The following is a 9,941-nucleotide window of genomic DNA, read 5'->3' on the forward strand; positions in this document are numbered from 1 at the left end:
CTACGATATCAGGCATTTTGCTGTAAAACTATTGGTGATAAATAACGTACGTTTTAACCGATTTTTTGTTCGCAATATTATGACGAATAATAGTACGAAAGATAGAATACTTATTGCAATTTCATCAATGTAACCATAGGCATGGGGTATTTTATTGACATTCTAAAAATACTGAAAGTAATAGGGTACATGACAATTTAGAAATATACAGAGGGAACGTTGGTTATTGATAGTAAACCGCGCCTAGTTGTGGATGGGTAAAAATCGTAATTAAAGTATATAGATATGCCTACAATACATTTCTACAGTATAGGTAAATGAAATAAGATCGAAATCGCAATCAGCGTTTGATAGTTTCGATAAGTAAGTTGATACTTAACAAGGGCTTGTCTTTAGTAGCAGTAAACACAAACTAGATGGCGATATGCTGCTTGTACTTGGATATTACAGTAAAGTTTTAGTCATAAGCTTCGGTAATGTTAGGGTCAAAACAAAGGTTGACCCGGAAGATATGTTTAATCCTTAGCAAACCGTAACTCTACGGAAATCCTTACAATACTTCCATGAAGTCCTTCCATAATATTTGTATAATTATAAGTTGAGTATATCTCTGACGGCAAAGGGCACAAATGATAATTCTACTCCAGTATACGAATAATAATTCGATAAGTTCTGTAACTTAGTTGTGGAACGTAATGTATCAAAAGGGTAACAGTTAAGGCATTTGACATGATAGCTCATTTTTCTTATTTCTTTTAAGAATAAATGGTAGGTACGACTAAAAAGTATAATGAAATAGAAGTTATTTTTATTATTTACATGTTTATTATAGGAGTTAGAGATAGCTTAAAATATAATGGAATTTACAAAGAAGTATTGTATGAAAATAAATAAAAGTAAAACAAAAATAATGGTATGTAAGTGAAGAAAAAGTAGGGAAAGAGCGAATATAAAGATAGGAGACGACAAAATAGAAGAATTGACCAATTTTAGGTATCTAGGAAATCAGATAAGTCAGGACGGAAGGAGTAGTAGGGATATAAAGCAAGGGATAGCGCAGGATCGAGTCGCCTTCAGTAAAAAGAAGTCACTTCTCTGCTCGCAAACGGTTAATTTAGAAATTAAAAATAGGTTGCTAAAGATGTGTTTGCAGCACGGTGCTGTACGGGTGCAAAATATGGACAGTGGGTAAATTAGGAGGGGTAGAGGTAGACTTAGATTAGATTACTGTTCGCAAATAGTTAAGGATATAGGTTGGGGAAGATTAGCTCAGGATAGGAAAGAGTGGAGGTGCGTGTCCAATCAGTCTTAGGACTGACGACCTTATAATGATGGTAGGTATATTATATAATAATTATTATGCATTTATTTAAATAATAATTCAAATATCATATTTAAATGATATTAACATGCAGTAGTGCTCCTACTGGCGTTATTAGACCCAGTTAGCTAACATCAGTAGCGACCGCCAAGACCAGAGAACTGGTTTCTATTTTGCACTGTTGTTGCTCCTTGAATCTCTTCAATATTAGTTTATCTTAAAAAAGACGTTCAACCCCAGCAATTAGAAATTATTATTGTTCATATCTAGTATGTACAGTTTTATCTGCAATAGTTAAATTATATTTTTCTGCGTGGGTTATAAAATTTTATGTCGGTGTTATCAAAATTGNGACCGCACAGAGCGGCCGCCTACCCAGGATCGGCCCTGTCTATATAATTATATATACGCGTTCCGGTAAAAAAAAATTAGCACAACACCACTGGTTTTAAAGGTTTCCTGAATATCCAACTATCATCATAAATTAGGAAAATGAACAATTTAAGAATCTAAGGGTTTCCTTAAATGCATATATACGATCGTTAAAATTATGATCCTGAAATTGATCCTGGCTAAATAGTAAAAATTAATTCTGCATAAGTATGGAGGGTGAATTTGAAGAGGCGCTACAGCGGTTACGTTTTTAAGCAGGTACATATATTAAAGTCAATATACTTTAACGATCGCTACAAATTTTAATAAAGAACTAGTTAGTTTTAATTACTTACATTGTTTGGAGGTTGTGGATATTTTTGAATACATGGGGTTCAAAGTAGTAGAAACTTTCTAAATTAACCAGTGTCCTGAAACAAAACAGAAATCCAATTTTTGGTTTTGATCTAATTATATTTTCATAAATTATAATAATTATTAGTAGATGTCGGTAAAAATAAAAATTTTATGTCGGTGTTATCAAAATTGTGTGGTAAATTAGACGTTTTAATAATTTTATGGATACTTCTGGTGTTCCATCGTAACTCTTGGTTTAATGTTTAATTGCTTAGATACGTTTAAGGAAAATCTCGAAATAGGCTTCCAGGTCACGCGATTTACAGAACATGGGGTGAGATAATCCCCAAAGCCACAACAAAACGGCGGGCCCCGGAAGTATACGTTAACATCAAAATCGCACAATTTATCAACCGTCTTCGCGTGTTTGTTAATGTTGTTTGTATGCCGCTAAGGTATTCGCATCTTTAATAATTCTCTAAACTCTGTGGATTATTATAATCTTTATAGCCATGTTATAAAACCATATAGACGTGATGCTAATACATAGTCAATCCATCTACGAAATAAAGGCTAGTCTTTTTGTACATTGCATCTATTTGTTGCACCTACGCAACTTCTGAAATTGATCATCAACGATGAGAAAAAAGTTTTTTTACCTAGAACACTATTTCAACTAAGAAACGTTGTGAGTAAATAGGAAAGTTCCACAAAGAGAAATTACAATGACTATTGTATATTTATGTCACAGATATAAGGGTAATCAATAGTGTCCGACCGAAAGTTTTCGGTTTAGGTTTCGGTCGAGTTTCGGCAAAAAAACAAGTTTCGGTTTAGTTTCGGTTTCGGCGGCAAACCTGCCGAAACTACGACCGAAACCAAAACTGCTTTCGGGAGTTCTCGCGCTCTGCTCGGTCATGTTCGGCGCGATAAATTCTATCCAAGCGAAGTATACTATATTTACTCAAATAAACATCTCACCTATTTTAGGTATTTTTAAGGCGCAATTAAAGTATTTCCTTAAATGAGGGGTTGTAATGTTGATTTTGATTTGATTATCACTAAAATGACTCCAGAGCTATGTGATTAAAGATAAAAAAATAAAACTGACTGATTATAATAACGTTTTCTTTATTTTTCTCTCAAAACATGATCCTTATAAGGAAGTTTCGGTTTCGGTTTCGGTTTCGGTTTCGGCCGAAACTGAGACCATTGCCGAAATTCGGTTTCGGTTTCGGTTTCGGTCGTAAAAGCCAGTTTCGGTCGGACACTAGTAATCAATCATCAAGTGAAACACGATAAACAGTGTGACTTTTGCTCTTTGAGATATTCGGAATTTTAACTTTCCTAGTGATGATAAACATAAGATCTTTCAATATTGGAAAGTATCTTACTATAACTATTATCTAGTTGGTTTATCCTAGCTAATAAGCGGTAAAGACTTTTTGGCATTTGATCTATTTGCAAAAGCGTCTAACTATTAGTAAAATACTTTAAGTACTTCCTAATTCTCCTTATGAATCAAGGGATATGCTCAACAAACTTCCATGCTTCGTTATTTACCATTTGTAATTTGTGTTATCTACGTTATACGTCGCATACGTTATATATCGAATATTTTATATTCAACATTTCTTCACACGTACACGAAATAACTCGTTCCCAGAATAAAGAAAAACTACATATTGACATGTGAAATTATATCGACAAATAAAAATTCCTTTCACGAATCCAGGTTATTGAAAGAACCGCTCTCTGTTACTTACAATTATGTTCGTTGTTTGTAATATTCTTATTGTACATTATTTATTTTCTTAAAGTTATTTAATACATTGGATTGAGAGAGCTACCTATTGTAAATGGAAACCGTTGTTTAGGAAAAATAAGAATTTACCCTGGTTTAAATATAGTTTAATAAATTTCAATCGCTTCTTCGATATAACCAAATGTAACTCTTACATCTTTGTATCTAGATCCTATATATTTTTAAGTATATTTCTTTTCCCATATTAGGTACCTACTATGTTTAACTAGTAACTATTTAATCGAATTGTTTGGTGGTTGCTAATCCACACAATCCTGTTATAGGTATTAACAAAGTTCGATAGAATGAATTCGGTCCAGACATCTACGTAATACTCTTCATTTCGAGATTTACTTAAGCTAGCGGCATTTGCTCAACAATTGATGATGTTCTCACTTGGGAATAGATTTATTGTTAGTCATCGGTTAATGTAATACCTAAGTAAATACCTATTTGTTCCTATTTGTTACTTTAGATCTGGAATTCTGTGGTATATTCTCTAAAGAAATAAAGTGTAATCCAAGCTGTCGATGGTGCTAATACGATAAAACATTTTTGATAAAAATAATATGATGAAATTAAATTATTTCAATGCACTTGATCATATTCTTTCGACCTGATCGATGGTTAGTTTTCAACAGCTAAACTCGTATGTTATTCCAAAGTTATTGTCGATTGATTTTATTTAAATGTTATCAGCTCTGGGAGACTTGTATTCATATACTAGACCTAAAAAGAGCCAAAATTTGCGAACTTTTTATAATAAAAATACCATTTGTAAATGTATCTATGAAGGCGAACTTTACGATCTATAAATAAATAGGTAATTTTCCTTGTTGTACCGACCCAATAAAAAAAAGTGTAACCTTGCAAGAAGGTATGAATAAAATCTTTGTTAGAAAGCAGTCAACTGACACTTTGAAACCGATATCATGAATTGGAAGGACTTTTCTAAGGTTAGAATGGAATCCTTCCTTGAAAATGATTCATATTTACGTTTCTAGAGTAGGTACGAAGTTAAGGGTTGTTGGCGAATTCACGTAGGAGACTGAAAAATGTTTGTATTAAGATTGTTGACGGATCGATACATAAAAATGTAAAGTTGAAAAGTTGCCGGAAGATGAACAGGGTCGGCTTAAGATGCTTGAATGAAACATCTTAATGACTACAATTAGTATAAAAACACGGTACTTGTAGTTTTGCTTCTTGTTGTTTTATTTCTGAAGTTATCTCTTTTTTTTTTGGCGTTAAGAGTCAAATTTTAACGTGCGTACGCAAATCTAACGAAAATTCGACGCAATGAAGTTAACAACTTTGCAACTAATTAGCGAGCACAAGACAAAAGTCATTGGTCTCAGCGGTCGCCGTTGTTCACTCATTGGGGCAATCTCGGTTTATTATCTCTATTAAACGTTGAGTAGCTAGTGGCAACCGGGAGTACAAACTTTAGAACATCAAATTCAATTATCCATTAGCAATTGAATTCGCATTGAATGAAATCCGATAGCTTCAAGGAATTATTGATTTTTGTATAGGAAATGAAATTTTAAAAACTGTAAAACAGTTACAGTAAAACATTAAAAACATTATTGCGTATACCGAACATGAAAGCTGTATGTTCGCAATATAACCCATTAGGTACTTGATTCAATATATGCTTATCGCAAAACAGTAGAACATAAATATCTCATTTACAATAAAGCGATATTTCTCTTAACAGTTCAAACAGCAATAAACTAAAAAAGGAACTCGAGGGTAGTACCGATTTCATTTTCTCGTCTAACAATTCACAGGCCAACAAAATTTTATGTTGCACCAATTTTTATTAATGTTGAAGCTTTTACAATGTTGTTTAATGATGGATTTGATGAAACAAAATTTTATAATAGTAAAGATTGGAAAGAAAATGAAACGATGAGGCTCTTAATTCTTACAGTTTCGTAATAAATAATGAAAACACAAACGTTTTAGTTACAAATTACATTTATTGTTTCTATAATAACTATTTCATTTAATTTGAGCGGTCAAATTAAATATTTTCATTAGAGCTCGCCTTTTAATGAGTACCCGAAACTGTAAATAAATAAATCTGGTATAATATAAATCATTAATTAACAATTTTGATCACTCTGATCGTATTTTATTCCTATATTCGGTTTGAAACAACTTAATAGATAAAAAGCGTATTATGAATTTCATTTTGGAATAAACCGTATACGAACTTGAAATTTAATTAAATTATATCCTGTATTATTATTATAATTATGAAAATAAGTGTATACACAAGTTATTTTATAGTTTGTTCAGTTGATAGATAAAATATAATATTCTATGTTTAATATTTAATTTGTTATAACGAAATTCTTTTTGGAGTTGTTGCAATTAAACATGATCATTATATTATGGAAAAAGAAAGAAAAACTAGTAACCCCTTAGGAAATAGACTGATTGCTATTTAAATTGTCATCTAATCGTAAGTGCATGCATTATTTATAAAGGCCTTGTGAATCTTCTACAAAGTATTCTATACTACCTTCGCGTTAGATGAGTTATAACTTTTGCGACCGACAACCTACGAGTCGTCTTAATTTTCTTTCAAAAGGAATAGGGTAAAATTTCTTCTTTCACAGAACGGTATTGCTTTGGCTACAGAATCAGTGTAGGTATTTGCTGTCTGATGACCTTTAGGGTAGCAAAGTGGGGGATCAAAAAAAAGACATTAGGACTTTCGAGAGTCGAATATTACCCACCTTTGAAATATTACATCGATTTGCTGACTAATGTTTACTTCTGATTGAGTTTTGCTTATCGGTTTTTTCAATCCTCATCATTATCATTAGAGAAATATTTGTCTGGAATTTAACGATATTCGCTTTCTATGATTTATATGAATATTTTTTTAATGAATGAAGTTACCATGTGTTGACGTTGCTCTCACCCATGTTATATACTCCATTATTTCGTAATTTTTTATGAGATATTAAAATAATTAGAATAAGAAAGTAAATACTTACAACTGTTCTGCTTTCACATGACTGACTTGTCTGGGATTTATTCGTTTTATATTATTGTTTTCCAAATCTCTGTAACAATAAGTAACTCGCATTAAATTTGTATTAAGTCTTTACATACTTGTATTTACTTGATACCGAAATATTTAATTAAACTGCAAGTATTATATATTTAATCTTAGTGGGAGGTATTGTGTTATTGAAATAGGCGAGATAAGTTGACCTTCTCAGGCATGAAGGTCAAGTCAGAGACTTATTAGAGGCAGAAACGGGTGTTAGGAGGGGTAGAAATAGAACTAGATTACATTAATGTTTGTAAATGGTTAAAGATGTGGGTTGTTCTAGTTTTAGGGAAATGCGAAGATTAGTTCAGGATAGGAAAGAGTCGAGGTGCGTGACCAACCAGTCTTAGGACTGACGACCTTATGATGATGATATGGGGTTATTGTGTGTATCCTATCGTAAAAGTGACGTATTTGTACTTACATCATATGCAGAACTGGTGTTGTTAAATTACTTAGCTGAACCATTTCTTCTAAACCGGTGTTGACAATTCTTCTGCAACAATATATACGAAAAATTGGTGAAAACTTTCGCGGCCAGTTGGAAAACTGATACTCTCTTGATTCTGGTCTACAGGCCGTCGTCGGTTGGAGTAATTTCCTAACGTTTCGCTTCCTCGCGTGTCATCTCCCATGCTAGATGTGCGAAACGTTAAGAAGCAGCTCCAACTGACGATGGACATTGAAATTTGTAGAAAATAAATGTCGGAAAATTATGATTTAATTAATGCAAAGTGGAAAATGGTACAGTAAATTATTTCATATTTTATTAATCTTTAATTTAAATTTAGATAAATAAAGTCAATACTTATGACGTCTCATTCGCATCATACATGTAAATGGAATTGATTGTACCTGTCAATATCGTTCAAAGAACTGAATGAAACTTTTCCTTTTCAGACATTCAATAAATAAATATTTGAAAAGGGGGAACTTACCTAATTAGAGAAGTGATAAAATATAGATAGATAGAGAGATAATAAGTTCAATCATGAAGTTTTGTATATATGTATCTTATAAGGGGTTTCCATTTCAAATTAAAAAATTATGTTTTTCTTTTCAACTTACAAGATTTTGAGATTCGGCAGGACAACGTTGAAAACCTCTGTTTGGATTTTAAGCAACTTCGGTGCCCGATGAATGTATCTGAAAGAAGAAAAAAAAAGGGAAAAATACGCAAATTAGTTTGGTAATGAGTCTCATATTATGCCGCATTAATCTTTTAACAGTTTGCAAACAGGGCAGAGTTAAATTCTCGTCCATCATATATGTACGATCTGAGTGATTGCTTTTCCGATAATAAATTGCGCGGACGGCCTTTACCCATCCAACTATTTATGTAGTCATTATTTCGAGGACATGTGTACCATGTGAAGACACGGTGTCAGTTGATCCAGTTAAGGTCCTTGAACTGGAAATCAAACATCCAAAGTGGTTTTGTGTCAACTCAAGCATTTTATTCACATACATAACTGCGTATTAAGTTATCCATGTGAGGAAAACAGTAATATCAGTTTAGAAAACGAGTTTCTATATTAGGGGATCACCAAAAGATGGTCGAAAAGATTGAAAAGTGTAAAATTACAGTTCAGAATTTGTCTTATCATGTACTAGAAAATTAACTTCTACTTTTCGCTACGAAACGGGTTATATTTCAGGTATTTTGCATGGAACCAACGTTTAATATGCCCATTCCGAAAGAGAATGTCTTTTTCCTTAAAACAAAATAATTTCTGATTTCGTTAAAATGAATAATGGGATTTATTTTGTAAAACCGATGCGTAAATATTGTTATTTGGTAACTGTTTTAAAATTTCAGATTTGTGAAGTGTTGCTATCATGATTCAGGTCTAAAGGCCGTTGTCGGTTGGAGCGGCATGGCCTAGAGGTCTAGACCATTGCTTAGCATTCGGGAGGACGCCGGTTCAATTCCGGGTCCGTCTGCCTTGGTTCAAGTTTTTCTGTGGTTTCCTTGGATCACTTAGGCAAATGCTGAGGCAGTAATATTCTACAGATAACCTTTCACTGTCTTCTGTCTTCATTTCGTCCGTCCCATCTTTCTCACCCGACCCACCACCCACCCATTCCCACTATTCCTGAAAGCAGGCTGAAGAGGGCCTTCCTCCCTACCTTCCGGCATAGTCCGGAGGGACTGCCCGCCCACCAGTATTACTGGCTGGTGGGAATGAAACACCCAAAAGTTTTTTTATTGCTCCCTAATGTTTCGCTAGCACGAGTGATGAACTTCTTCAGAGGTCTTTCCATCTTCACAGTCCACATCCAGCATCGAAGATGGCAGGACCTCTTAAGAAGCTCGCCACTCATGCTAGCGAAACCTTAGATTATATTAGGTTAGGTTATGTTAGGAAGCAATTCCAACCGAAGACGGCCTCTACACCCGAGTCAGGAGAACATCATCAGTTGACTATGCGTTTCCATCTACTTAGACAGACAGCAAATAGGTAGTTTGAGTATTCTTATAATATAAAGGTCGTTCAAATTCAAACTGACGATTCAGAAAGAGCGTTTCCATATTAAAATTTGAATCTGTATCAGTTTGCCTGTGGTATCTTTTCTCCTCCAAAACGGAGGAAGTCGATACTTATTTGTTCAATCTTGTTATATAAATATAGGTTTTAAACAGTGGTGTTGTCGAGCCGGAACGCTCCGGAACGTCGTTCCGGTACTTCCTTTTTGGACAGGAACGCGTTCCGGAACTAAAGATGATTTCTGATAACGAGAATTGGCTGACGTATTGAAAAAAAAATTAAAAAGAATTGCTGATTTTTTTTTCTAATTTTTGACGAATTTTTACAAGAATTGTTATAAACAAGGGTTTGAACCGAACCCGAACCGGAACAAAAACCGGAACGAACCGGCTTGTTTTTCCGAACCGTGAACCGGAGTCCGGAACGTTTTTTTTGTGCTGAACCGGAACTCGAACCGAACCGAAACAAATACGTGAACCGGTTTTTGAACCGGTTCAACGGGAATTAAACTTTATTTATAATAAA

The 9,941-nt window shown here is 33.7% G+C and overlaps 1 protein-coding gene across 1 annotated transcript in view; it reads right to left on the reverse strand.

The window, feature by feature from the left end:
• Positions 1-9,941, reverse strand: part of LOC108733147 (lutropin-choriogonadotropic hormone receptor-like) — a 107,132-nt gene that overhangs the window by 22,246 nt on the left and 74,945 nt on the right. Inside the window, exons 4-6 of the mRNA XM_018464207.1 lie at positions 7,996-8,073; positions 7,352-7,423; positions 6,869-6,937 (exon numbers count right to left, since the gene is read on the reverse strand). Coding sequence (XP_018319709.1) covers positions 6,869-6,937; positions 7,352-7,423; positions 7,996-8,073 — 219 coding nt within the window. The remainder of the gene's footprint in view (positions 1-6,868; positions 6,938-7,351; positions 7,424-7,995; positions 8,074-9,941) is intronic.

Source organism: Agrilus planipennis, unplaced genomic scaffold (assembly GCF_000699045.2).
Source record: "Agrilus planipennis isolate EAB-ADULT unplaced genomic scaffold, Apla_2.0 scaffold72, whole genome shotgun sequence".
Lineage (NCBI taxonomy): Eukaryota > Metazoa > Arthropoda > Insecta > Coleoptera > Buprestidae > Agrilus > Agrilus planipennis.